The sequence below is a fragment of the Cucurbita pepo genome, chromosome LG05 (assembly GCF_002806865.2).
Source record: "Cucurbita pepo subsp. pepo cultivar mu-cu-16 chromosome LG05, ASM280686v2, whole genome shotgun sequence".
NCBI lineage: Eukaryota > Viridiplantae > Streptophyta > Magnoliopsida > Cucurbitales > Cucurbitaceae > Cucurbita > Cucurbita pepo.
This window is the reverse complement of record NC_036642.1, coordinates 5,469,991-5,493,614: the sequence shown is the minus strand read 5'-3', so window position 1 is coordinate 5,493,614 and position 23,624 is coordinate 5,469,991. Positions and strand designations below refer to the sequence as shown.

The 23,624-nt window shown below is 40.6% G+C and overlaps 4 protein-coding genes across 5 annotated transcripts; 1 reads left to right on the top strand and 3 right to left on the bottom strand.

Annotated features, from left to right (window-relative positions):
- On the bottom strand, window positions 1–1,696 carry LOC111794383 (peptidyl-prolyl cis-trans isomerase CYP19-3). The gene is made up of 2 exons (XM_023676354.1): window positions 1,552–1,696; window positions 1–768 (listed from the first exon to the last, which is right to left on the bottom strand). The coding sequence occupies exon 2, from the start codon at window positions 732–734 to the stop codon at window positions 210–212; it is 525 nt and encodes a 174-aa protein (XP_023532122.1). The 5' UTR covers window positions 735–768; window positions 1,552–1,696; the 3' UTR covers window positions 1–209.
- A 2,397-nt stretch (window positions 1,697–4,093) lies between these two features.
- Window positions 4,094–6,542, top strand: LOC111795493 (pentatricopeptide repeat-containing protein At4g21065-like). The gene has a single exon (XM_023677950.1). The coding sequence runs from the start codon at window positions 4,130–4,132 to the stop codon at window positions 6,422–6,424; it is 2,295 nt and encodes a 764-aa protein (XP_023533718.1). The 5' UTR covers window positions 4,094–4,129; the 3' UTR covers window positions 6,425–6,542.
- On the bottom strand, window positions 6,367–9,513 carry LOC111795494. 2 transcript variants are annotated; one of them, XM_023677952.1, is made up of 5 exons: window positions 9,143–9,513; window positions 8,286–8,587; window positions 8,098–8,187; window positions 6,878–7,239; window positions 6,367–6,799 (listed from the first exon to the last, which is right to left on the bottom strand). In XM_023677952.1, exons 1-5 carry the CDS (start codon window positions 9,348–9,350, stop codon window positions 6,535–6,537), a joined length of 1,227 nt encoding a protein of 408 aa, XP_023533720.1. In that variant the 5' UTR covers window positions 9,351–9,513; the 3' UTR covers window positions 6,367–6,534. The 2 variants fall into 2 exon arrangements, with proteins under 2 accessions (XP_023533720.1, XP_023533719.1); XM_023677951.1 differs by having other exon boundaries at window positions 8,286–8,593; window positions 9,143–9,512.
- Window positions 9,514–22,821: 13,308 nt separating this feature from the next.
- LOC111795047 lies at window positions 22,822–23,624 on the bottom strand. Its single transcript, XM_023677277.1, has 2 exons — window positions 23,092–23,624; window positions 22,822–22,922 (listed from the first exon to the last, which is right to left on the bottom strand). The coding sequence occupies exons 1-2, from the start codon at window positions 23,585–23,587 to the stop codon at window positions 22,822–22,824; spliced, it is 597 nt and encodes a 198-aa protein (XP_023533045.1). The 5' UTR covers window positions 23,588–23,624.

Here is a 23,624-nt window from a genome sequence, read left to right as displayed (position 1 = left end):
TGGGAAAAAAATAACATCTCGTCTATTATTCACTTCATTAAAAATACCACATACAAACTTTGATGCTCAAACAATATGACTCTTAATATTACTAAACATACTATGGAGTAATTTGGAGTCATGAGAGTTTAATTTAAATGGGACACAGGCAAGAAGAAGAGCATTATTTTCAAGAATTGAAAGTGAAATTTGTAACAAAATTTCTACCTTCAATTCTCAGCTACCTGCCCACAGTCCTCAATCACAACTGTTTGAGATGTGATCCCACTATCTGAACCCACATTCTCCATCGCCTTCACTACACTGTAGCCATCCACAACTTTTCCAAACACAACATGCTTCCCATCCAGCCATGGAGTCTTCTCAGTGCAAATGAAGAACTGAGAACCGTTGGTGTTCGGTCCGGCATTCGCCATCGATAGAATTCCTGGTCCGGTGTGTTTCATCTTGAAGTTTTCATCTGCAAATTTCAAGCCATAGATAGACTCTCCTCCTGTTCCATTACCCTTTGTGAAATCTCCTCCTTGGCACATGAAGTTGGGGATTATACGGTGGAATGTTGAGCCTTTGTAGTGCAATAGCTTCCCTGATCTTCCCATCCCCTTCTCTCCGGTGCAGAGGGCTCGGAAATTCTCTGCAGTTTTCGGCGTTGTGTCTGCAAACAGCTCCATAACAATCCGCCCTGCTTTCATCTTCCCAATCAAAATATCGAAGAACACTTTTGGATTGGACATTGTTCTTTGCTGCTCACAAACTTCAAATTGGGCTCTGTTAATGATTAAGACAAGATGATTTTAAGAGTAATGACGAGTTGGCACAGCAGTTAATAAGTTCTTAATCTCAGTACACACAAATAAATCATAACTGAAAACGGTGAGCGTCTCCAAAACACAATAATTATGTAATAGACATGATTTATTTGAATGAGTGTCTCAAACACGCAATTTTAGATTAGATTCTTCAGACCTAAACTTACTTGAAAAACTATCGTTCACATATCATTCACCAGAAAACACCTCGTAATCTTCGATTATGCATTACAAAATTCCACAAAACATTGACATTAGCCGTTCTCTTGCTAATTTCTCAGGAGACAGGAAAATGAACTAAAATCTAAACCAACATGCAAGTTAGGACACTCAAGAAACGCTAACAATATGAATCACATTGACAAGGAAGAAAAACTTTGAAACAGAAACAATATCTAGAATCTCCATACATCTCACGCCCTAGTAAACAATAAAAAACCAGAAGGAAAAAATAAAAAAAAAACACCAATCAAAATCAATGAAAGGCAGAAAACAGATCAGAAAATGTTCGTCATCGCTCCCAAATCCAGTAGAGGTCAGACACGAAATCGGTCTAATAACTCCAAAGGACGTGCAGTGAGAGCATACGACGAGGAAACAATGTCGCACAAATTTTGAGCTCAGCAGGTAATCATACAATGAACCTGAAAGCCTTCGATATGTGCTTTGGAAGAACGAAGAATCTGGAATTCTAGGGCAAAACTTCAACCGAAAATCAAACGATGAAGAAGAGAGAATGTACCTTTGAAGCAGTGAAGGATGTGTCTGGACAATCCGATGGAGAAACTAGAGCTCTCTGTTGCTTATAAAGAGGAGCAGAGATTAGGGTTTTGGGGTTTTAGAAAAGAAATGAAAATTTGCAATTCCATCCTTGTACTTCTCAATTTGTGATACATTCCCCATAACTTGTTACTAATTCTTTTTTTGCCCTCAGAAAATGAAAATTGCATATTTGGATTAACGAGTTTCTAGTTGAGTTGGGTTGAACAAATCTTTTACCCTAACGCGAAATTTTAGATTGGCTGACTCTCCCATTCCCATGTCGTATCATTTAAGGATACCATATCGAATAGCGATTGCATAATCTAACCTCCGATACGTGGGTTGGGGTGCAATACTGGCACACTCGTGCCACTCAGTATTATCCTTCAAAAACCTATTTCAAAGGAAGTCGCCCAAAATACTCGTCTTGGAACGTTCACCCTCACTATGACATACACATTTTCAATGCTCTTCGGGTAGACGTCATTTTGGTGAACAGAGCGTCCGTCCAGTGTCCTATTGGCACTCAAATTTGGCAAACATTCCTATTTATATCCTTTCGGTCATATCTCTTTCTCATGCATGCAAAAGACAACTGAGCTATTGATCGCTTGTGGATGTATATAATAAAATGACGTAAAATTCACAAGAACAAGTGCACGTATACACTATCACAAGTAGCAAGTAATAAGTAAATTATCAATTCCACAGAGAACCTATCTTTTTGGTTAATTTTATCACTGAAAATTAAGTGAGTTTTTCGGTAACATTCAAATGGGTGTTGGTGATTTTAACTACTTAAACAAAATTAAAATAGAGTGTCACTGCTGTTGAAAAACAAAAAATGATGAGAAAAATCAACTATAATGAGGAAGGTTCTGCTAAGAGAGATTAAATAGATAAGTTGTTGAGTTTTGTGGCAGATTTTAGTTCCTTTTAATAGATTCCCAAGCCCACTTACGAGGTCATAAATGTGATTATTTCCATAATTGTTGTAATTTCTATTAACAGCCCTTCAAATCTCCTTACTATGAAACTAGAGTATTAAAGAGGATTTCATTGCTCCCTCCCTTTTCCCGAATAAGGGAACAATTATGTATGTAAAGTAGCTAATTAAACATACATGTAAATCATTAACAACTCTTTAATAAACTAAAATCATACCGTCAACATACTTAAACTATATAAAACTCTCTCGTCTCCCCTATAAAGTTTAGCACTCCATAGAAACTGAATTAAACATAAGAATCCGCATCTCAATCATGTAAAATTGATGGAATAAGAAAAGAGAATAAGGAAATAGAGAGTTATCCCAGTTTGTTGTCGTTCGTCAATGGAAGTGCCCTTCTCTTGAGCTCTCACGTCCACCTCTTTGCCCTAATCAATCCTTGTTGGTCTTCTTTTCCTTCTGCTATAGCTGCTGGATTAGGGTTTTCTTTTTCTCCTCTGGTTTCACAACAGTTCACTGCAGAGACGGCTGCTGTGTAATTCGATTTTTTCTCCCTAAGTGTGACCCTCTCCTCTTGGTCTTCTTTTTCCTTTTATATTGAGCACGGGTTCCTAGAGAGCTCGAAAAGAATAAGTTGTCCACATAGGATGTTCATCGTTAGTCAATGACTACTGATGTAGATTTAAAATTTCCATGTCATCCCTCATTTATTTACAGATTTGCTACTCCCTCATGATTCAGCATAAATGTCTGAAATTTTAACATATAACTCAATTAAATGTACCATTAAGATCGATTTATGCCAAATCATTTTTTTTTTTCATGTTGGACTGCAATAAACGATTTCATGCTCACTAAGTAGAATAAATGGGGTAATAAATGAGTGCAATATTAAATACAAAAACACTTGATATGACTCGTTTCTTTTTTTGTTACGAGTGAGAACAAATTAATCCGCCACTATTTTTTCTTCGTTTTAAACGAATCATCGTCAATAACACGATTTCGTTCTTCTATGAACACTTATTTTAAGCGATTGTCGTTTCTCGTTGGTGAACACTTCACCTTCTGCAAATTCAAATCGTCTCTATCAAATCAAGAACGATTCAAATAATAGCCTAAACAATTAGTTTTTCAAACTTCCACATATTACATATATGAAATCAAAATATCCATCACATAAAAAGTTGAATCTAAATAAAAATCGAAGACTGCTTTAATACCAATTAATAAGAACGAACGATTCATTTTACACGAGAATACTATGGTTGCTACATAATTTAGAATCCCGTTGGAGTCGAATAGGATCACTTTGTGAAATATTAATTTTCTTAATTAAAAAATTAACAAATTTATAAACAACATTAAACATTTTATGGTTTAATATGAAACTCATTCACATGTCACCCGGCAAACCATCTAAATCAAATCATTTGTAATTATTAAAACGAGCTCTATCGGGACACCATTATTTCTTTATTTTATTTATTATTATTATTTTTTTTTTTTTGTTGCAAATCCAAAAATTCTTTTAAGAGATGATATTTTGGATGGAGGAAATAGAGATATTTTGGTGAGGAGGCGCAGATGTGGAAGGCAAAGGGCGTAAATGGACCAACTGATTCTCTCCGCCGCCTCTCCGTCACGCTCCGGCCACTCCCATTTGAATCTCCAACAGACCCACCAAATCCATGCCCATTTCATCAAAACCCAATTCCGTAACCCTCACAGTTTCTTCTCTCGATCCAATTTCACCCCTGAAGCCAATTTCAATCTCCTCATTTCATCTTACACCGACAACCACCTCCCACAAGCTGCTTTCAACTTGTATCACCATATGCGCACGACTGATGCTGCTGCAGTTGACAACTTCATTGTTCCTTCACTTCTCAAAGCCTGTGCTCAAGCTTCCTCTACAAATTTCGGCAGGGAAGTGCACGGTTTCGCGGTTAAGAACGGGTTCGTATCGGATGTTTTTGTGTGCAATGCTTTGATGAACATGTATGAGAAATGTGGTAGTTTGGTTTCTGCTTGCTTGGTGTTTGATAAAATGCCTGACAGAGATGTTGTCTCTTGGAGTACTATGCTTGGATGCTACGTGCGGAGCAAATCGTTCGGTGAAGCATATAGGCTTGTTCGAGAGATGCATTTTGTCGGAGTGAGGCTTAGTGATGTTGCTTTGATTAGCATGATTGGTGTGTTTGGGGAGCTCTCGGATATGAAGTCGGGGAGGGCGATTCATGGTTACGTTGTGAGAAATGTTGGTAATGAGAGAATGGAAGTTCCTTTGACGACTGCGTTGATTGATATGTATTGCAAGGGCGACAATTTGGCATCGGCAATGAGGCTTTTCGATGGGTTATCTCAGAGAAACGTCGTTTCTTGGACGGCGTTGATAGCGGGTTGTATTCGCAGTTGCAGGTTCGATGAAGGGGCAAAGAATTTTAGTAGAATGCTTGAAGAAAACATAGTTCCTAATGAGATCACTTTACTAAGTTTGATAACAGAGTGTGGTTTTGTGGGAGCCTTGGATTTGGGCAAGTGGTTGCATGCCTATCTGTTAAGGAATGGGTTTGGGATGTCTCTGGCTTTGGCAACTGCTCTCATAGACATGTATGGAAAGTGTGGGCAAGTTGCATATGCTAGAGCTCTTTTCAATGGCGTCGAGGAAAAAGATGTCAAGATTTGGAGTGCTTTGATATCGGCTTACGCTCACGCGAGTTGCATCGATCAAGCTTTCGGTCTCTTCCTTAAGATGTTAGACAGTGAGGTGAAACCAAATAAGGTGACAATGGTTAGCCTGCTTTCTTTATGTGCAGAGGTTGGAGCCCTTGACCTTGGTAGATGGACTCATGCTTACATAAACCGTCATGGCCTCGAAGTAGACGTCGTTTTAGAAACAGCACTCATCAACATGTATGCAAAATGTGGAGATCTAAAAACTGCTCGTAGCCTGTTCGATGAAGCCACACGACGGGATATTCACATGTGGAATGCAATGATGGCTGGATTCTCGATCCATGGTTGTGGAAAAGAAGCTTTAGAACTCTTTTTAGATATGGAGTGTCATGGTGTTGAACCTAATGATATCACATTCATTTCTCTTTTTCATGCTTGTAGTCATTCTGGATTGGTAGGGGAGGGAATGAAGCATTTCGACAGAATGGTTCATGAATTTGGAATAGTTCCAAAGATCGAGCACTATGGATGTTTGGTGGATCTTCTTGGTCGAGCTAAACGTCTTGACGCAGCTCACAGCATCATCGAAAACATGCCCATGAGGCCCAACACAATTGTATGGGGTGCGCTGCTAGCTGCATGTAAGCTACATAAGAATCTAACCTTGGGGGAGGTGGCTGCAAGAAAGATTCTTGAATTGGACCCAGAAAACTGTGGGTATAGAGTTCTTAAGTCAAACATCTATGCATCCGAAAAGAGATGGACCGATGTAACGAGCGTTAGAGAAACAATGAGCCATTTAGGGATGAAGAAAGAACCAGGACTCAGCTGGATTGAGGTAAATGGCTCAGTTCATCACTTCAGATCTGGAGATAAGACATGCACACAAACAAGAAAAGTACATGAAATGGTGACCGAAATGTGCATCAAATTGAGAGAGGCGGGATACGCACCGAACACATCTGCAGTTTTGTTAAACGTAGAAGACGAAGAGAAGGAATCTGCACTCAGTTACCATAGTGAGAAACTGGCCATGGCATTTGGACTCATAAGTACAGCCCCGGGTACGCCCATCCGAATCATCAAGAATCTGAGGATTTGCGATGACTGTCATGCTGCAACAAAACTATTATCGAAAATCTATGGACGAACAATAATAGTCAGAGATCGAAACCGATTTCATCACTTTCGTGAAGGATATTGTTCTTGTCTAGGCTACTGGTAAGATAAGATTCCAAATTGCGGTCATGTACGTATTAATTTCAACAATACAATTAAGGTACATATTTTTTTTTGTTATGAGCAAACATCAAAGGAAAAACCTTGATCAATTTGTCAACCAAGCCACTGTTGTGCTTTTCGATCGCCACTAGCTCCAACAGAATGTCGAATGCTGATCTTCTCATTGGCGTATTTCTGTTGCAACCATTCAAATCCATTTACATCGAGCTTACCCGAGACTGATTTTCCTTGTTTCCTACGATTTTGTTGTTCCCTCACTGAAGCCCACAATTTCCCGATCGCATCCCGTTGCTGTGACGTGAACCTCATAACATTATCAAAGGCATGCTTCACTAAGATATCGATGACAGTTTGACACCTAAAGGGAGAAAGTGTAAGTTAGTTTCAGAACAACACAAGGAACTGTGCTAACATTGTAGTCGGTGCAGATTTGTACCATGGAATTTTATACCGATGAGCAGCAATTTCTAAACAACTAATTAAGGCTTCTCTTTGTGCTTTGAGAAAACTCTTAGCCTCCACTTCTTCATCCTTTCTAATCTTGGATTCCACATCATTTTTTCCCTTTGTCCTCTCACCTTTCTTCAATGAACCAGGCAGAAAAGCTTCGAGTCCAAACGGGTCGGATTCTTCCTGGCTTTTCTTTTCGGCTGGAGCAGCATTTTCCTTTTTCTGATGTTCATCATCTGTGTTCTCTTCGTGAACTTTAAGTGCTTCAGCTTCCTCAACGTCGTCCTCCTTAGTAGCAACTGGAAGATTAGAGATGGCTTCTTTTATTTGTGTTGCTGTCTTTGAAAACTACATGGTTCATAAAGTCAAGCATGAAAAAAAAGGAAAATTGATGTTCCAAGAACAAAGAGAGTAGTACAATGGTCAGAATAACCAACAAGAATCAAAGTCCCATTCAAGGAATGTTTCGGTCTCTTCTCTAACCGATGTGGGATCTTACAACCCACCCCCCCTTGGGGCCCAGCGTCCTTGTGGCACACCGCCCAGTGTCTGGCTCTGATACCATTGGTAACAGCCCAAGCCCACCACTAGCAGATATTGTCCTATTTGGGCTTTTCCTTCTAGGTTTCCCCTCAAGATTTTAAAACGCGTCTGTTAAGGAGAGGTTTCTACACCCTTATAAGGAATGTTTCGTTCCCCTCTCCAACCGATATGACATCTCACACATTTTCTTTGTTTTCTAATCTATTTCCAAAACCATTTTTCATATCCACGTTTTAAAACCTTAAAAAGAAAGCCATTTCATAAAATCCTTTTAAAAAAAGACGTTATATGAAAACCTTTTAAAATTACGCTAAGATTTTCGAAGCGTTGAAGTGATAAACTAAAGAAAGAAAACCCAAGTACATTAACGTTTTATATCCTCATATAGAACCAATCACATTCAAAAGGAGCCGTGGCTTTGATTAAACAAGTATGGTAAATAATAAAAATGAGTAGTCATTGAACCCTAGACTCAATTTCGGACATTTACGAAGTGTGGAGCATATTACTAACCCAAGAAGTTTAGAATCTAAAGTATGTTCATAGATTTTTCAAAAACAAAATTTTGAGAAATTTGCAGTACTAATTAAACTCGATAACAGTAAACATAGATTCATTCAGAACGTGCTTAAAAAAAATGCGGATAAAAGAGGAGAGTCGGACCACAAAACTGTCATCTGTCAACAAATCATTTGCCACTACAGCCCGAATTGTCCAGGTTGATAACTGGTTCTTCTGCTTTTTGTTAAGGCACTGAAAATTATAATAAGAAACCATTGTTAGAAAATTAAAATCTCATTTAGAGAAACAGACTCACATCAACTGTAAAACTTAAAATATGATCATCATACTTCCATTGTAGATTGTGCAGCTGAGAACAATGCATGATAATCTCCTCGTACCGAGGGATCAGTACAAGGAGTGGATGAAGACATCGACATGGCAGCTTCAAGTATGGCAAAGAAATGATCACTCGTAGCTGCCTTCACGCTTCCCGCCTGAATGAGCTGTATGGCAAGTTTTGCAGCCTTACCAAACTTGGTGGGGTTCTTAATATGTGAAGCTATCTTCTGCATAGCCTCCATAACTTGGGTCTCTGAGGCATCTGTGGTGGTTTTGAACCTTAAACGTTTTCCCGGTGCCGGTGCCGGTGCTGGAGCTGAAAACCATACTCCATACTTCAGTTTCTACCAAAGTTCTTACAAAAACATATTGAATTTAAGCTAAATTATAAATTGTGTCTAATGACATGCTACTCTCTTTTGACAACCTAAATTTCTCAAATAGAATAGTCATATCGCATAGGGACTGTATAGAATCCAAATTCAAAGTTCAAGAACACAATTAGAACTTTTAAACTTTATGGACTTAATAGACACAACCATCCAAGTTTGGATGCTAAATTTTCATTACACCTATAATTGAAGCATATGAACACGATGTTAGAGACCAGATGAAAAATCATAAAAAAATTCTCACTAAGAAATCCTTACAACTCCCCTTTCATCCTTTAATTTTCAAATACTAATCAAATAGCTCCAACTCCGTATGCCCAATTCCTATTCCTTAACTATTTCTACTTCAAATAACTAAAACCGAGATCCGAGAATTAAATATCCCAAAAGAAGCATAGAGTTCAATGAAATATAGAGCCAAAAATGAACAAAAATCAAAATCGAAGCGATTTAGAAGGAGAACAGGAGGAGACCTGTGGGATTGGGTTCTAGGGCAGTCTTCGGGCGCTTGAGGGCGCTCTTGATGACCGGCGGAGGACATGAAGAAGAAGAAGCAGGGGGATTGGGAGACGGATCGGAGGGCCGATTCTGGGTGGTGTTTGCGTCTTGTGGTTGGGTCTCCGATGAAGGGTCTGTCGCTGAAATCGGCGGTGGAAGTCCTTCGAAGAGGTTGTCGGCCATCTTTCCAGGTCCCGCCGATCTCTCGACCGTAGCAGAACTCTTCCACAAACTCCCTGAGCTCGATCTTGACCGAATGCCGAGTGATTTAAGCGATTGTAAGTGAAGGTGAAAGTGAAGTGAAAAGCTCGTCTCTCAGTTTTGCCCCATTTTACAAATAAACTTCGGATTAGGGCTTTTGTATTAGCAAATAGCAATGATGGGTTTCTTAAATTTTGGTTAGGTCAAATTAGACTTTTGAATGTTTATGTACATGAGTGACGTGTGCCTTCCCGAGCTAGCTTGTTTGCGAGTTAGGGGCATCAATTTTTTTGAAATTTATTTGGTAGGTAATAATTCAAATAAAAATTGACAAATAGGAGTCAAACGGGTTAAAAACAGATCTCACGTGCATTGTCATGGACAATAGAAGACTCTTACGTGCAATTCTAAAAACATTAGAAAACACTGCCAGACTTACATGTTTCAAACTTCATGCTGGAGTTCAAAATAAGATAAAACAATAACAAATTAAATAATTCAAATAAATGAAATGCAAACACCCTATCCTAACCAAGACTAGGTATTTTAAATATGCAACTATCCTATGCATGCGCCACAGTCTCTGATCGCGATGCCACCGTCAACTGTACATGGGCGCCTTGCCTTTACCTATAAAATAATATGACACATGGCCTGAGTATTTCGAAGAAATAATCCGTGAGTGACCCCACTATAGGGGCCATGCTAATGCAAACACATGCAATCATGAATTAGGGACCTATCTCTAATCATCTTAAGGGTGGCCTCCAGTCTTGAACAAATTGGATGTGTAGTACTTCCCTACACACGACTCTCACGTGCGAGTGTGAATCCCCAGGGCGCTCGCACACCCCTTGGACCTTCTGGTCAAGCTAATCTGTAGCGACGTCCGGAGGTCAGCAGAACCCATAGTGTCATGCACCTCATGAACATCCTCATCTATGTGCATTCGCACCTGTGCGCATACGCGCTCATCATACGGTGCGCGTCCGCACTCATCATCTCTAGGGGAAGTAGCCCTATGCTTATGAACATACAATATGCATGAGCTCCCTCTAAGTCCAATTATACATCTCTTCTGACACAACCCTCTAGTCTCATCTCTTGGTTACACTATGTAACACGTGCTCATGGATATTTACATTAATATCATTTTCAAACTCTTAGGGTTGTGTCCTATGTCAATCTAACAACATGATGCAATATGGAAAACAACATCATAAGGCATGTTCAACATGGAAAAACATCATCATGTTAATAACATCGTCATGCATACATCATACTCATCATAGAAGCCATTAAGTGCATCAAATATAACATGTATGTCATGCATCGAAACATAAATAACGTACATTTAACATACATCACAACACAACGTCATACTCATACATCATCATAATTCAAACAATCTTTAGCCTATCCTATAGTAAGGCCACTTACTTAGTTGGCCTTAACCGAAGTATTCCCTAATTAGCTAACGTAAGCTCCCGTTCTGTGAGAGCTGCTTTCTACGTTGCCAGGATTTGTTTCCTATCACACCATTCGCCATCTTCCATTAGTATTTCACAATTAATTTACGAGTAATTCAATAAATGTGAAATACGGCTCTAAAACGGCCTCAGATACCTTAATCGGGGCCAAAAAATGGTTCAGGAGGCTCAAAATAGTGAAAACTGGGTTGAAAATAGGTGAGCCGAGCCGAACAACCGCTGGGAGCCGCTGGAGCATCACCAGAGGGAGCCCGAGCCATTTGCACCAAACCGAGCGGAGGGACCGTTTGCGCCGCTGTGTGACACATGGCAATAGCAGAACGAGCCACATCGTGCAGTAGCGTCGGGTCGAGGCGCGGGTCATAGTCATGTTCAGGTCGTGGGCTGCAGAAGGCTACTAGGCCAGACTAATCGTTGGGCCTCGGCCTACTGGGCTAGGCCACAAGTGTTTGGGTTACAAGCTGGTTCGATTGGACCGTGGGTCTGGTCTCAGGTTGGTTCAGTTGAACCGTAACTTCTGGGCTGGTTTGAGGTTTGGGCTGCTGTAGTTGGGCTGGGCCAAAGGCAGAGACCGAGGGAAAGAATCGAACTGGCTCTCTCAGGTTTTGGGTTCGGGTTGACCCGGATCCGTGGATCTCGTCTTCCTTACCCGACTTCGACCGATTTCCGACGCGTCTTCTCTCTCCTTCCTACAACGTTTTCATTGTCGATTTCAGTTCTCTTTCTTCCTTTTCCTCTTTGTTTGTCGTCCTTCTTTCCTTCCTCAAAGTTTTGCAGCCTAAAAGTTCCTAAAACCACAGATCTAAGAACGTTTAGGAAAACCCAATTTTCTGACCTCGGTTATCGACGATGGCGCTTACGTAAAGGCCCAAAACGTACCTTGAGTTATTGTACTTTCGTTAGAGATCCTTCTTGTGGTGATAACTGATCGTTTGGTGTCGGTTTTTGGGTGGTTTGGGACTCGTTGGAGAAATTGGAAACTCGTCGGTGTTTATCCAAAATCTCTCTCTCTCTCTCTCTCTCTCTCTCTCTCTCTCTCTCTCTCTCTCTCTCTCGTATTGTCTTTCTTTTCTCTGTTTGCTGGTATTCTGATAGGTTCTGGGAGTCGTGGGCTGAAGGCTGAGCGAGGTGTGGCTGTCGTTTCGCGTGGGATCCGCGAAACTTGGTGATCGCCGGAAAACTCGAGTCGTGAGTTTTCCGGGGACTTGAGTTTTTTTTGTTTTTTTTTCGGGTCGTTACAGCTTACATGGATGACAGGGTGTATTCTCATCCATGTAGGTAGTTGGAGATGATATGAAGTCCTTCGACTTTCTCGATGACCTCAATTGGTCCCTCATATTTTTGCACTAGTCGCTGGTCCCGATTCCCCTGGAATCTAATTGTTCTGATCTTAGCTTGATCATGACTTGGTCACCAACTGGAAACTCTAATGCTCTTCGTTTGCGGTCTGCCCATTTCTTCATTCTTCTGGACACTTTCTCTAAGTACGCTAGTGTTATTACGGAGGTTTGCTTCCACTCTTTGGTGAAGTTGTACGCTTGAGGGCTTCTCCCAGCATAAGGGTGGTCAATGACATGGTGCATCAGTGGCTGTCTGCCGCATACTATTTCAAAAGGGGTTTTCCCAAGTTTTGTTGGCAATTGAAGCTAAACTGAGCAACATCGAGCATCTGAACCCAATTCTTCTGTTGCGCATCGATAAAATGACGTAAGAACTCTTCAAGCATACTGTTGAATCTTTCTATTTGTCCATCAGTTTGGGGGTGATAACTCGAAGAGACGTTTAGGCTCGACCCCAATAGCTTGAACAATTTAGTCCAGAAGGTCCCTGTGGATCTCGGATCGCGATTTCTGACAATGCTGGTGGGAATGCCCCACAACTTGACTACGTGTCAGAAAAATAATTGTGTCGTCGCTTCGACCGAGCATGACTTGCAAGTTGGGATAAATGTGGCGTATTTGGAGAATCGGTCAGTGATGACCAAGATGGACTTCATTTCTCCTACCTTGGGGAGGTGTGAGATGAAGTCTAGAGAAACAATTTCCCATGGTCGGGACGGGATTGATAGAGGTTCTACTAGTCCTGCAATTTTGTTTCGTTCAATCTTGTCTTGTTGGTAGATAAGACAGGTCTTTGTGAACTGTATCGCATCGTCGCAGAGGTTCAGCCAATAGTACCCCTTTTTAGGAGGGCATAGGTTCTCTGCCATCTGTTGTGGCCCACCCATGGTGTGTCGTGGCATTCTTTTAGTAGGAGTCTCCTCAAGTTCCCCGAACGGGGGACGTAGAGACAATTTCCTTTGGTGAAGAGTAAATTGTCTTCAATCCAAAACTGACGAGTCTTCCCCTTTTTAGCTAACTGCATGATTGCCTGAGCGGCTGGGTCTTTGGCTAGGTGTTCCTTAATACTTTCCCGTATCGTTCCGCTCAACTTACTTGCTTGTAGATGAGCTAACATGCATAGGGCCGCATGCTCGCTCTTTCGACTTTAGGGTGTCTGCAGCTTGGTTTGCTTTACCTGGCATGTGTTCGAACTAGAAGTCAAATTCAGCCACGTATTCTTGCCAACGCGCTTGCTTCGACGATAACTTGGGTTGATCAAAGAAGTGACATATGGAGCTATTGTCTGTCTTGACTACAAATTTGGCTCCGAGGACGTACTGTCTCCAAGAATGTAAACAGTGGACCACTGCTAGCATTTCTTTCTCGGATGCTGCGTACCTTCTTTCTGCATCGTTTAGCTTTCGACTCTCATATGCAATGGGGTGTCCCTCCTACAGTAGGATGTCCCCTAGGGCGAAGTCTAAGGCATCCGTCTTGACCACGAAAGGTTTTGTCACATCAACAATCCCTAAAACTGGCCCTTCCATCATGGCGTTCTTAAGGTTGTCAAAGGCTTTTTGACACTGTGAAGTCCAACTCCACTTATTTCCTTTCTTTAGTAGTTCGGTCAAGGGCTCTGCACACTTTGAGAATCTTTCCACGAATTGCCGATAGTAATTTGCCAACCCAAGGAAAGAGCGCACTTATATCACTGAGGAGGGCATCTTCCACTCCTTGATGTCTTTGACTTTCTCCTCTTCCATACCAACCTTGCCTACTTCTATTACGTGTCCAAGGAAGTTGATTTGCTGTTGTGCAAACGCGCATTTTTCCCTCTTTATATATAGTTGGTGTTCTCTCAGCTTTTCGAAAACTAATCGCAGGTGGTGTTCATGCTCTTCCATGGTGGAGCTGTAGACCACTATGTTGTCCAAAGAGACTACCACGAACTTATCGAGATACTTGTGGATTTGGTTCATCAAGGTGCAGAATGTGACCAGGGCATTAGTCAACCCAAAAGGCATGACTAGGAATTCAAAGGTCCCATATCTAGTGACGCAAGTCGTTTTGGGCACATCTCCCTCAGCAATCCTAACTTGATAATATCCCGACCTTAGGTCGAGTTTCAAGAAATACTTTACGCCATGTAGTCGATCAAACAAGTCGGTAATGATGGGTAGAGGATATTTATTCCTGATAGTGATTTTGTTTAGGGCACGGTAGACTATGCATAGGCGAAGACTCCCATCCTTCTTCTTCTGAAATAATCTGGGGATTCGTAGGGGCTTTCGCAGGTATGATGAATCCAACAGTAAGTAGTTCATCCAGCTGCTTTCGTAGCTCCGCTAACTCGGGTGGAGCCATTCTATAAGCGTTCTTTGCTGGAGGTCTCGACCCCGGTATTAGTTCAATCTCGTGGTCTATGCCTCGACAAGGTGGTAAAGTTTTTGGTAGACTCTTACTTCGCATTGTCAACCGTTCTTTCAGTTTCCACCATTGGAATGGCCATGAACGTTGGTTCATTACATGCAAGACCATGTTTAAGTTGGAGCGCCAAAATTATCTTGATTCCATCAGGCTTTTTGATGCTTGTCTAAACAACCGTTGGAGTTGACCCTGTTATGACTAGGCAATTGGCCAAGGGTATGGGGATCACCTTATGTTCCAAAAGGAATTCCATCCCGAGTACCACATCAAAGTCATCCATTTTGACGATTACAAAGTCCACCAAGCTACTCCATGTTCCCAACTTAAGTGTTGTCTTCCCCGAGTCTCGATGCCATTTGATGTTCAACCGATTCGCTTCTGTCTCGGTCATGAAGTTGTGGGTGGCTTCTGAATCGACCATCGTATTCTTGGCCAACTTGTGATTCACCTACGCTTCCACATACATGAGACCTTTTTTGATCGGATCTCTTTGTTCCATTGTCTTTTTTTGAAGTGCAGATAGAAACTTCAGGGCTCCCATTCGAGGTGTTTCTACGTTCAGCACTTTCTCGGCTTCTTCACCCTCGAATTTTGCATCTGTGTCTGCGTGTAATGCGGCTTGAATCGCTTCTAGTGACGCCCTCTTTGGACATTCATACACCCTATGGTTCCCTTTACATAGGAAACAAGAGAGAGGTGGTCGATTGAAGTGGTTCTGATTGTGAGGCCCTTTGCCTAAGACGTCCGTCCCCTGTTGTGGTTGTCTTGTCTCAACTCCTCTGATCCTTGGTTGTCTCCTCCTCCCATTTTGGAGGGATTAGAGGTGTGGTTGCGATTACCTCCGTTTGAGGAGGCTTGGTTTCGCCTTGTCTCTTGGGACTGTTCGTTGTTCAAGTCGAACAGTCGTTCGGCCATAGCATAGGTCGTGGAGAGATCTTCTATGTGTGTTCATATAGTTTAGATTTCGCTCATGTTTTCAGTCCTTCTATGAACTAGAAGATCTTATCTAGCTCAAACATCTGTTAAATGTCTAACATGAGTAACGAGAACTGTTTGACATATTCTCGAATGCTACTCGTGTGTTTAAGGTCACGTAATTTCCTTCTGGCCATGATCGCAACATTCTTTGGGAAGAATTGAGACCGAAGCTCCTGTTTTAGTCTTTCCCAAGTGTCAATTGTACATCGGCCCTCTTGGATATCCACATACTTTGACCGCCACCATAATTTCGCATCTTCAGCTAGATGCATGGTGGCCACAGTGATCTTTTCTTCCTCTGTCTCAGTGTGAGTTGCTTTAAAGAACTGCTCAATGTCAAAGATGTAGTTCTCTAAGGCCTTGGCATCCCGAGCCCCAGAGAAGGGCTTGGGTTCAAGAAGTTTGACCTTGTTGGGTCGCGTTGTCCTTCGGGTAGGGGTTTGGTTCTCCACTGCCCTTACGGTAACATTTACTCTAGCACTTATGTCCGCCATTTCTACCCTGACTACGTCGAGGGCTGCCTTCACATCTTCAGATAGTTCAATGACCATCTGAAACATCGCTTTTTGGGAGCTATCTAGTTCATCGACTCACTCCTCAATCAGGCCAGTTGACCCTTTATCGAGTTGTCTCATCGCTCGAAACCACCATTCTTTGTGGTTTTTGTTTCTAGGTTTTCCATTCGATACATTATTTCTTGAATGGGTAACCCATCCAGCTGACCCTTTATCGCATCAATGGCGAGGGTTTTGTTAGCAAGTTCTTTCACTCGCTCATCTAGAAATCGAAAATTGTTAGGGACTTCCTGTAGGAAAATGATTTTCGCTGTCAGCTCAACACTTCCCGCAAGTATTGCATCTGTTCTTCTATTTCGACTAATCTGTCAACGTGGGACTTGTTCAACTGTTTAGTAAAAAACATGTCTACCTGTCACTTTGAAGCCAACTAGGCTCTGATACCAACTGTCACAATTGTAGTTTCTAGGCAGCGGATTTGGCGATTGTGCGACACTCACTCTCAGACTGAGTGGGTCAAGCCTACTTCGGGTTACGTTGCCTGCGGTCAAGCAACGTGAATATAAACCTCGGATCTCGAATTCAAGAGAAGATTTCAGAAAGCGGGAAGAGAGGTTTTGGAAAAAAAAGAGTTTTGAAAGCAAGAGAGATAGAGAGATTGGTGTTATATGGGAATGTAAGCAAAAAAGCAACAACAACGGCTTACTGCATGTAACTATCGGGTAGGGAGAAGTTGACAACTAGTCGTATCCCCTTATAGTACATTTTGAGGCATTTCATGTCTACCAGGCGTAGCAATGACATCGCCGAAACGTCATACTCTTAAAGAAAATAAGAAAGAAATAATACAACATGAAAGTAGTAAAAGAAAGCAATAAAGTAGTAGAAGGAAAAGGTTTCGGCGTGTTACGGGCATGGGGCCATGAGTGGCATGCCTTGGACAAGCATGACCGTGACATTGGGCATAGTGTTGTCTATACTCGCGGGTTTTTAGGCTATTAGATTGGGCCGAAAATTCAGGTCGAAGAAGTGCAAAGCAAACTGGGGTCTCGAGCTAGATGCAAGCAGTTGGGTCAGTGATTTGAGTCAAGAATCACACACCGGCTAGCCTTCAAGTCCTATGCAGTGTATTATTTTCTCTAAATTTTTTGTAGCCAATCAGACATTGCCATGTGTCGTCTTTCTAAAGCGTGTACCTGTGTTCGATTCCTGCCGAGGTGGTCTCCTGAATGATGAATCTTCTTGATTTATTTCCGTAACTTTCTTCATTATTATCTTCTTCCTATTTTCTTGATTTATTTCCATAACTTTCTTCATTATTATCTTCTTCCTATTTTCTTTTGATTTTTTTTAATCTTTTTCACTTATCTTGATTCAACTTGGTTCCTTCACTAAATGTTTATGTAACGATTCGAGTTTCTGGAATAAAATAAAATCAAATAAAAATCAAATAAATAATTAAATGTAATCTCTCCGAAAATCGAGGGATTTTGTGCTAGACTTTTATTGCCTAATAGAAACATTCCTATTTTTCTAAGTTTCCTTATCCTAAAACCCTAGAATTTGGGAAATGTCTTGAGATTATTTTTATACGTCTGTGTCCAACCTTTTACATCCCTTGAAAACGATTTTCTCTCCAAACTTTCTTCCAGAATGTTGGGGTTGCTTCTCGGAGGAAGAATCGAGTGGGAGTAAGGTATTGATGTCGGGATCATTGTGTCAAAGAAGGTTGACCATCGGAAATCGGTGTTGAGGATGTTGTGGGATCGTCGGCGCGTTGCCGGAATCGGGGAGGCGGAAACTAGGGTTTCGTCGCTTGTTGGGTAAGGAAGGCAAGGTTTTTGGAATTGGGTCGAGCCGNTTTATTTCCGTAACTTTCTTCATTATTATCTTCTTCCTATTTTCTTGATTTATTTCCATAACTTTCTTCATTATTATCTTCTTCCTATTTTCTTTTGATTTTTTTTAATCTTTTTCACTTATCTTGATTCAACTTGGTTCCTTCACTAAATGTTTATGTAACGATTCGAGTTTCTGGAATAAAATAAAATCAAATAAAAATCAAATAAATAATTAAATGTAATCTCTCCGAAAATCGAGGGATTTTGTGCTAGACTTTTATTGCCTAATAGAAACATTCCTATTTTTCTAAGTTTCCTTATCCTAAAACCCTAGAATTTGGGAAATGTCTTGAGATTATTTTTATACGTCTGTGTCCAACCTTTTACATCCCTTGAAAACGATTTTCTCTCCAAACTTTCTTCCAGAATGTTGGGGTTGCTTCTCGGAGGAAGAATCGAGTGGGAGTAAGGTATTGATGTCGGGATCATTGTGTCAAAGAAGGTTGACCATCGGAAATCGGTGTTGAGGATGTTGTGGGATCGTCGGCGCGTTGCCGGAATCGGGGAGGCGGAAACTAGGGTTTCGTCGCTTGTTGGGTAAGGAAGGCAAGGTTTTTGGAATTGGGTCGAGCCGTAGACGCACGCCCAACAGCTCCAGTAGCTTCGCACGCGTACACAGTGCGGCTCAGCTCGCACATGTACGAAATCGGCTCGGTTCCGTCAATTCCAGCAGCTCGGCTTGACAGCTTAGTTGGTCGGCTCGACAGCTCGACTTATCAGCTCAGTATCACTATAATATATCGATTCCTAGGTTTTTGGCCCTTCCAAAGCCGTTTCTGCCCTTAGTTTTACCATCTGAGGTCAGTATGGTTCCTAACCGTCAAAGACAAATTGGGTTGGGAGTTTATTTTGATAAATAGTCTGAGATTTACCTAGGGTATGTTATGAAAGGTTCCTAAGTTTTTATGTGGTTATTATAGGACGTATTTAACTGTTGGGATTAGCTTGTTGTAAGTGACTTCGGCCAAAGCCATCAAGATAAGTGACCTTACTGTTGGAGTTAGCTTACTACATGTTGTATGATGGTGCTTGCCCTGTGGCCCCTGCGTTTTATTATGTGATATGACTATATGATGTATGAATTATGTGACCGTTTATGCTATGAAACGTAATGAATTATGTTGACTGTTGACTGTTTATGTTATGTGAAGTTATGAATGATATGTTAGTAATATACACCATGAAAATGTTGATCGATGTCATTGATACACGTAATATTATCGAGTCATGTCATGAGATGTTTATGCAACTGGAATGTACTTTCATGTTATGTTATATGCCATGTAATGTAAGTCATGTGAGATGCCATATAATGTAAGAAGCATATATGCGATGTTAGCGATGCTTATGTAATGCCACGTTAGATATGTTAAGAGACCTCATGCATATATGTATGTCACGTGCATTGGGATTCTTTCCCTTTATGAAATGAAAGAATGAATTACGATATTTATGTTCGCCATGATATTGTGCAGGCCCTTTTCTGTTCTGTGGTGTCCGGCGACGTGTAACACGTTGTGCCCGACCAAGTCAGGCCTAGGGATACGTATATAAGCCCGCCTGGTGGGTCCATATACGCGTACATGGGCCATGTGTGAAGGAGTACCACACATCCAACCCTACCCGGAATAGGAAAGCGCCCAAGGCCATGTAAAGTTTATGAAAAGTTAGATCCCACTCATATGTTGCATGTGTTTGCATTTCCAACCCCAACAATGGGGTGCCTTACTAAGTATTTCGTAAAATACTCAAGCCACATGCTACCTACATTTTTTTGTAAAGGCAAGGCGCCAATGTACGGTTGACGGCGGAGCTAAGGACACCATGGAAGTTGGAGATGGGATATTTTCAGGAGTTTACATTTATTGGACTGTTTAGTTATATCATTGAGTATTGTTTTATTTAGATTTATTTTGAATTCAGTTATGGAAGGTTTATTTTCGGAGATAGATTTGTTTTGGATTTATGAATGTTTATGAAAGACTCTGTTGTGTTTTTCCAAGGTTATTTATGATGAGCTTCCGCGTAATGAATTATGCATGTATGGGTGACGTCACTAATTAGGGTTAGAAAATTAGGGACGTTACAGTTTCCACATTATAAAATTATTTTTATACCGTTTTATTTACTACATAAAGAAATACAACTTTGCCAATCATAACTTAATCTTATAGTTAGATAACTTGATCATAACAAATATCCATGATTACCTTTTTTTCCTCTCTTAAATCCTCATTTTCTCACTCTTCTATATTTTTCTTTCCTTTTCTTTCTCTTCTTTTTCCTTTTTTGTTGTTTTTTATTTTAAATTACTATGGAGGGCATAAATGACGAAAATACCCCTTCTCTAACTATATTTTTACTAATTTTATTATTATTATTTGAATGTATTTTTCTCTTCTATCTTATCGTGAAATTCCACATAAAAACTCATTTATAAAATTTTAAAAATGTTAACTTTAAAAAATTAATAAATTAATTCAGTTTAGGAACTGGAGACAAAATTATACGGTATGAAACTTGCTCCTTTCTATATAGGGTAAGTAGCTAAGTAGTTTCTTAAATACCGACCTTGAGGCTTGAGTAATGAGATCATGTCCTCTCACAAATTAGAGGGATTTAATTTATAGTTAGATCATAAAAAAAATATTCATTCGAGAATTAGTAGTACCTAAGGTGAAAGATATAATTACAAATGTAAAACGAGCTCCTGAATCAGTTATAATTATAGATAACTAGTGGAAGATGGATTTGTTAGTAAAATCTATATCTATGGACACAACTGATTCGACCGTGCATAGAGTTTTAACCATAGAGCTATAATACTCTAAATGCTTTTTACTCTAGAAGTGTTCTGTCGTTCTACAAGTTTTCCATCCGCCTCAAAGCAAGCCCACCACAAGCCAATGCAAGCCATTCTCCACTTATACTTGTATTTCATCTCTTCAACAAGTCTATGGTCACATCGTGTATCATAATCATCGCTATTATGCAAATCCACCACGCTCAAGGAAGGATTCTTCTCGTTGTGATTTTGTTTCATACTAAATTTCTCTCTCGACTAAGACCCACTAATTCTTATAGCCTAAAAGAAATTTGACCATTAACGAAAAAACTTCTTTTAATAGCTTCAAATCGTGCCTATGTCGTAAGGGAAAGAAAAAAACTCTGATATCTTATTGGATCATCAGCAATAAAAATGAATCTCCGATTCACTACATGAGATGTAGTGACCAATCATCACTACAAAATAGAAAATTTACAACAATGTAGTGACCAAATATCGAGATAATCGCAAACGATACCAACCATATAGCAAGATAATCTAAAATGGTAGGGACTAAATACAAAATTATCTCACACATCAAATACTAAAACGTGAAGTTTGAAAATATAAGGACCCAAATGCAACTTATGTCAAATCTCATCATGGATCCCTTGATGAATTATATTCGTGTTTACCAATCATTTGCATACTCGCGCAATACTTTTTTTTTTTTAAGCTTAACACCACATGAGACGTAAGTACACCACTACCAGATTTTGTCCTCTTTGGACTTTCACTTTCGAGCTTCCCCTCAAGGTTTTAAAACGCGTCTGCTAGGGAGAGATTCCCACACCCGGTGTTTCATTCTTCTCCCCAACCAATATGGGATATCACAATCTACCCTCATTCAGGGCCCAACGTCCTCTCTGACACTCGTTCCTTTCTTCAATCTATATGGGATCGCCACCAAATCCACCCCCTTCGGGGCCAGCGTCCTTATTGGTACACCACCTCGTGTCTACCCTCCTTCGGGAAACAGCCTCTTCGCTGGCACATAGTCCAATGTTTGGCTCTAATACCATTTGTAACAGCTCAACCGCTAGCAGATATTGTCCTATTTAGGCTTTTCCTTTCGAGCTTCCCCTCAAAGGTTTAAAACGTGTTTGCTAGGGAAAGATTTCCAACCAATGTGAGATAACACAATCCACCCTCCTTCAGGGCCCAAAGTTCTCGTTGGCACTCGTTCCTTTCTCCAATTGATGTGAGACCGCCACAAAATCCACCCTCTTCAAGGCCCAGCATCCTTACTAGCACACCGTCTCGTGTCTACCCTCCTTCGAGAAACAACCTCCTCACTGACACATAGTTCAGTGTCTGGCTCTAATACCATTTGTAACAGCTCAAACCCACCACTAGCAGATATTTTCCTCTCTCGGCTTTCTCTTTTAAGCTTTCTCTCAAGGCTTAAAAACACGTCTGCTAGGAAAAGGTCTCCACACCCTTATAAAGGTTATTTCGTTCTCCTCCCCAACCAATGTAAGATATCACACCATATCAGTTCGGACTGACACACGACAACCCAGAAAAAGATTTTCAAAACTAACAAAGAAGAACTAAAGCCCTGATCACAGATCAAAATGCAAAAACAGAATGAACGGGTAAGATATGGGTAAGAACACAGAAAAATATAGTTATATATGTATATATATGTTTGTATAGAAGTACAATGAACATTAAATAATGAGAAAGAAAAAGAACATATTTCCCCCCTAAGTTAATTATATACCAAAGTTCCCATTAAATGCCTCTGGCTTCTCCTTTGGCCCTCACATTATATATAATAAGCTAGCTCCAAACCAGAGTGACACCTTTTTTGTTGTTAAAACTACAAGAGAATTGCAGGATTAATTTAACCTTATAAGTTGCACCAATCCCTAATTCAAAGGTTCGAAACCAAACCCCTTCTGCCTCCTTTTTTTTTTTTTTTTTTTTTTTTTTTTTAATTTTATTTTTTTTTTCCTTCTTACTCCTCTGATCTGTACAATATCTTTCCTCAAAATTTCCCTTTATGTTCTCCCAATGATTGCATCACCGAACATGCCACAGCTTGTGCCCAATGTCTCAATTTTGCCTTCACTTGCTTTGGATCTTCCCCTAAATCCATCAAAATTCGACTCGAAATTAGCTTCATTTTGTTACACGAACACGACTCTCCACAATGGTATGATATTGTCCACTTCGAGTATAACCTCTCATAGCTTGAATCTCATACCAATGGAGATTCGTGATTCCTAACACATTAACAATAGCTATGTTCACGTACCTGGACTGCAAACCTTCCATGTCTCAGACTCACTTTTGGGGCTCTCGAACGATGAAGACCTTGCGCCGAGAGATGACGACGAGGTACTGCTATGGGGTGTAGACACTGGGCTCGGAGAAAGCTGTCGGTTAACGGCGAAGTAAAGGTCAAGGGCTGGTAATGTACCACATAGTTTGTGACCATCTTCCTCATTGAATGCAAACCCTAGCTCAATACAACCTTTGAGCTCATTCCAATCCTCATCAGTCAAGTCATCTCTATCGGTTGACGCATTCCTTGGGCGGAGCATTTGTCGTCGTCGCTTCTCCCATGCCAGGTCTCTTGGTGTCTCGCACATTGAAAGTTGCTTCGACAAACGCTTCTTGTTCTTTTGGCGTGGCGGTGCCAATGGCATGTGTTTCAGCTCGTCCTCCGACTCGTGGAGTGACGGGCACGATGACGATGATGATAGTGATGATGGCATTCTTTGTAAGAGTTTCTTGTCCATTAGGATCATGTCAAAAGAAAATAAATTTAAAGAAACAAAAGAGTGA

Bases quoted from the DNA above. Each gene is read 5' to 3' on its own strand.
- LOC111794383 (XM_023676354.1), bottom strand. From the start codon at position 734: ATGTCCAATCCAAAAGTGTTCTTCGATATTTTGATTGGGAAGATGAAA.
- LOC111795493 (XM_023677950.1), top strand. From the start codon at position 4,130: ATGGACCAACTGATTCTCTCCGCCGCCTCTCCGTCACGCTCCGGCCAC.
- LOC111795494 (XM_023677951.1), bottom strand. From the start codon at position 9,350: ATGGCCGACAACCTCTTCGAAGGACTTCCACCGCCGATTTCAGCGACA. The intron at 8,188-8,285 runs GTATGATGATCA...TATAATTTTCAG, and splicing joins CTGCACAATCTACAATGGAA to TGCCTTAACAAAAAGCAGAA. The intron at 7,240-8,097 runs GTCCGACTCTCC...TGAACCATGTAG, and splicing joins TGACAGATGACAGTTTTGTG to TTTTCAAAGACAGCAACACA.
- LOC111795047 (XM_023677277.1), bottom strand. From the start codon at position 23,587: ATGATCCTAATGGACAAGAAACTCTTACAAAGAATGCCATCATCACTA. The intron at 22,923-23,091 runs GTACGTGAACAT...TGATGGATTTAG, and splicing joins ATGGAAGGTTTGCAGTCCAG to GGGAAGATCCAAAGCAAGTG.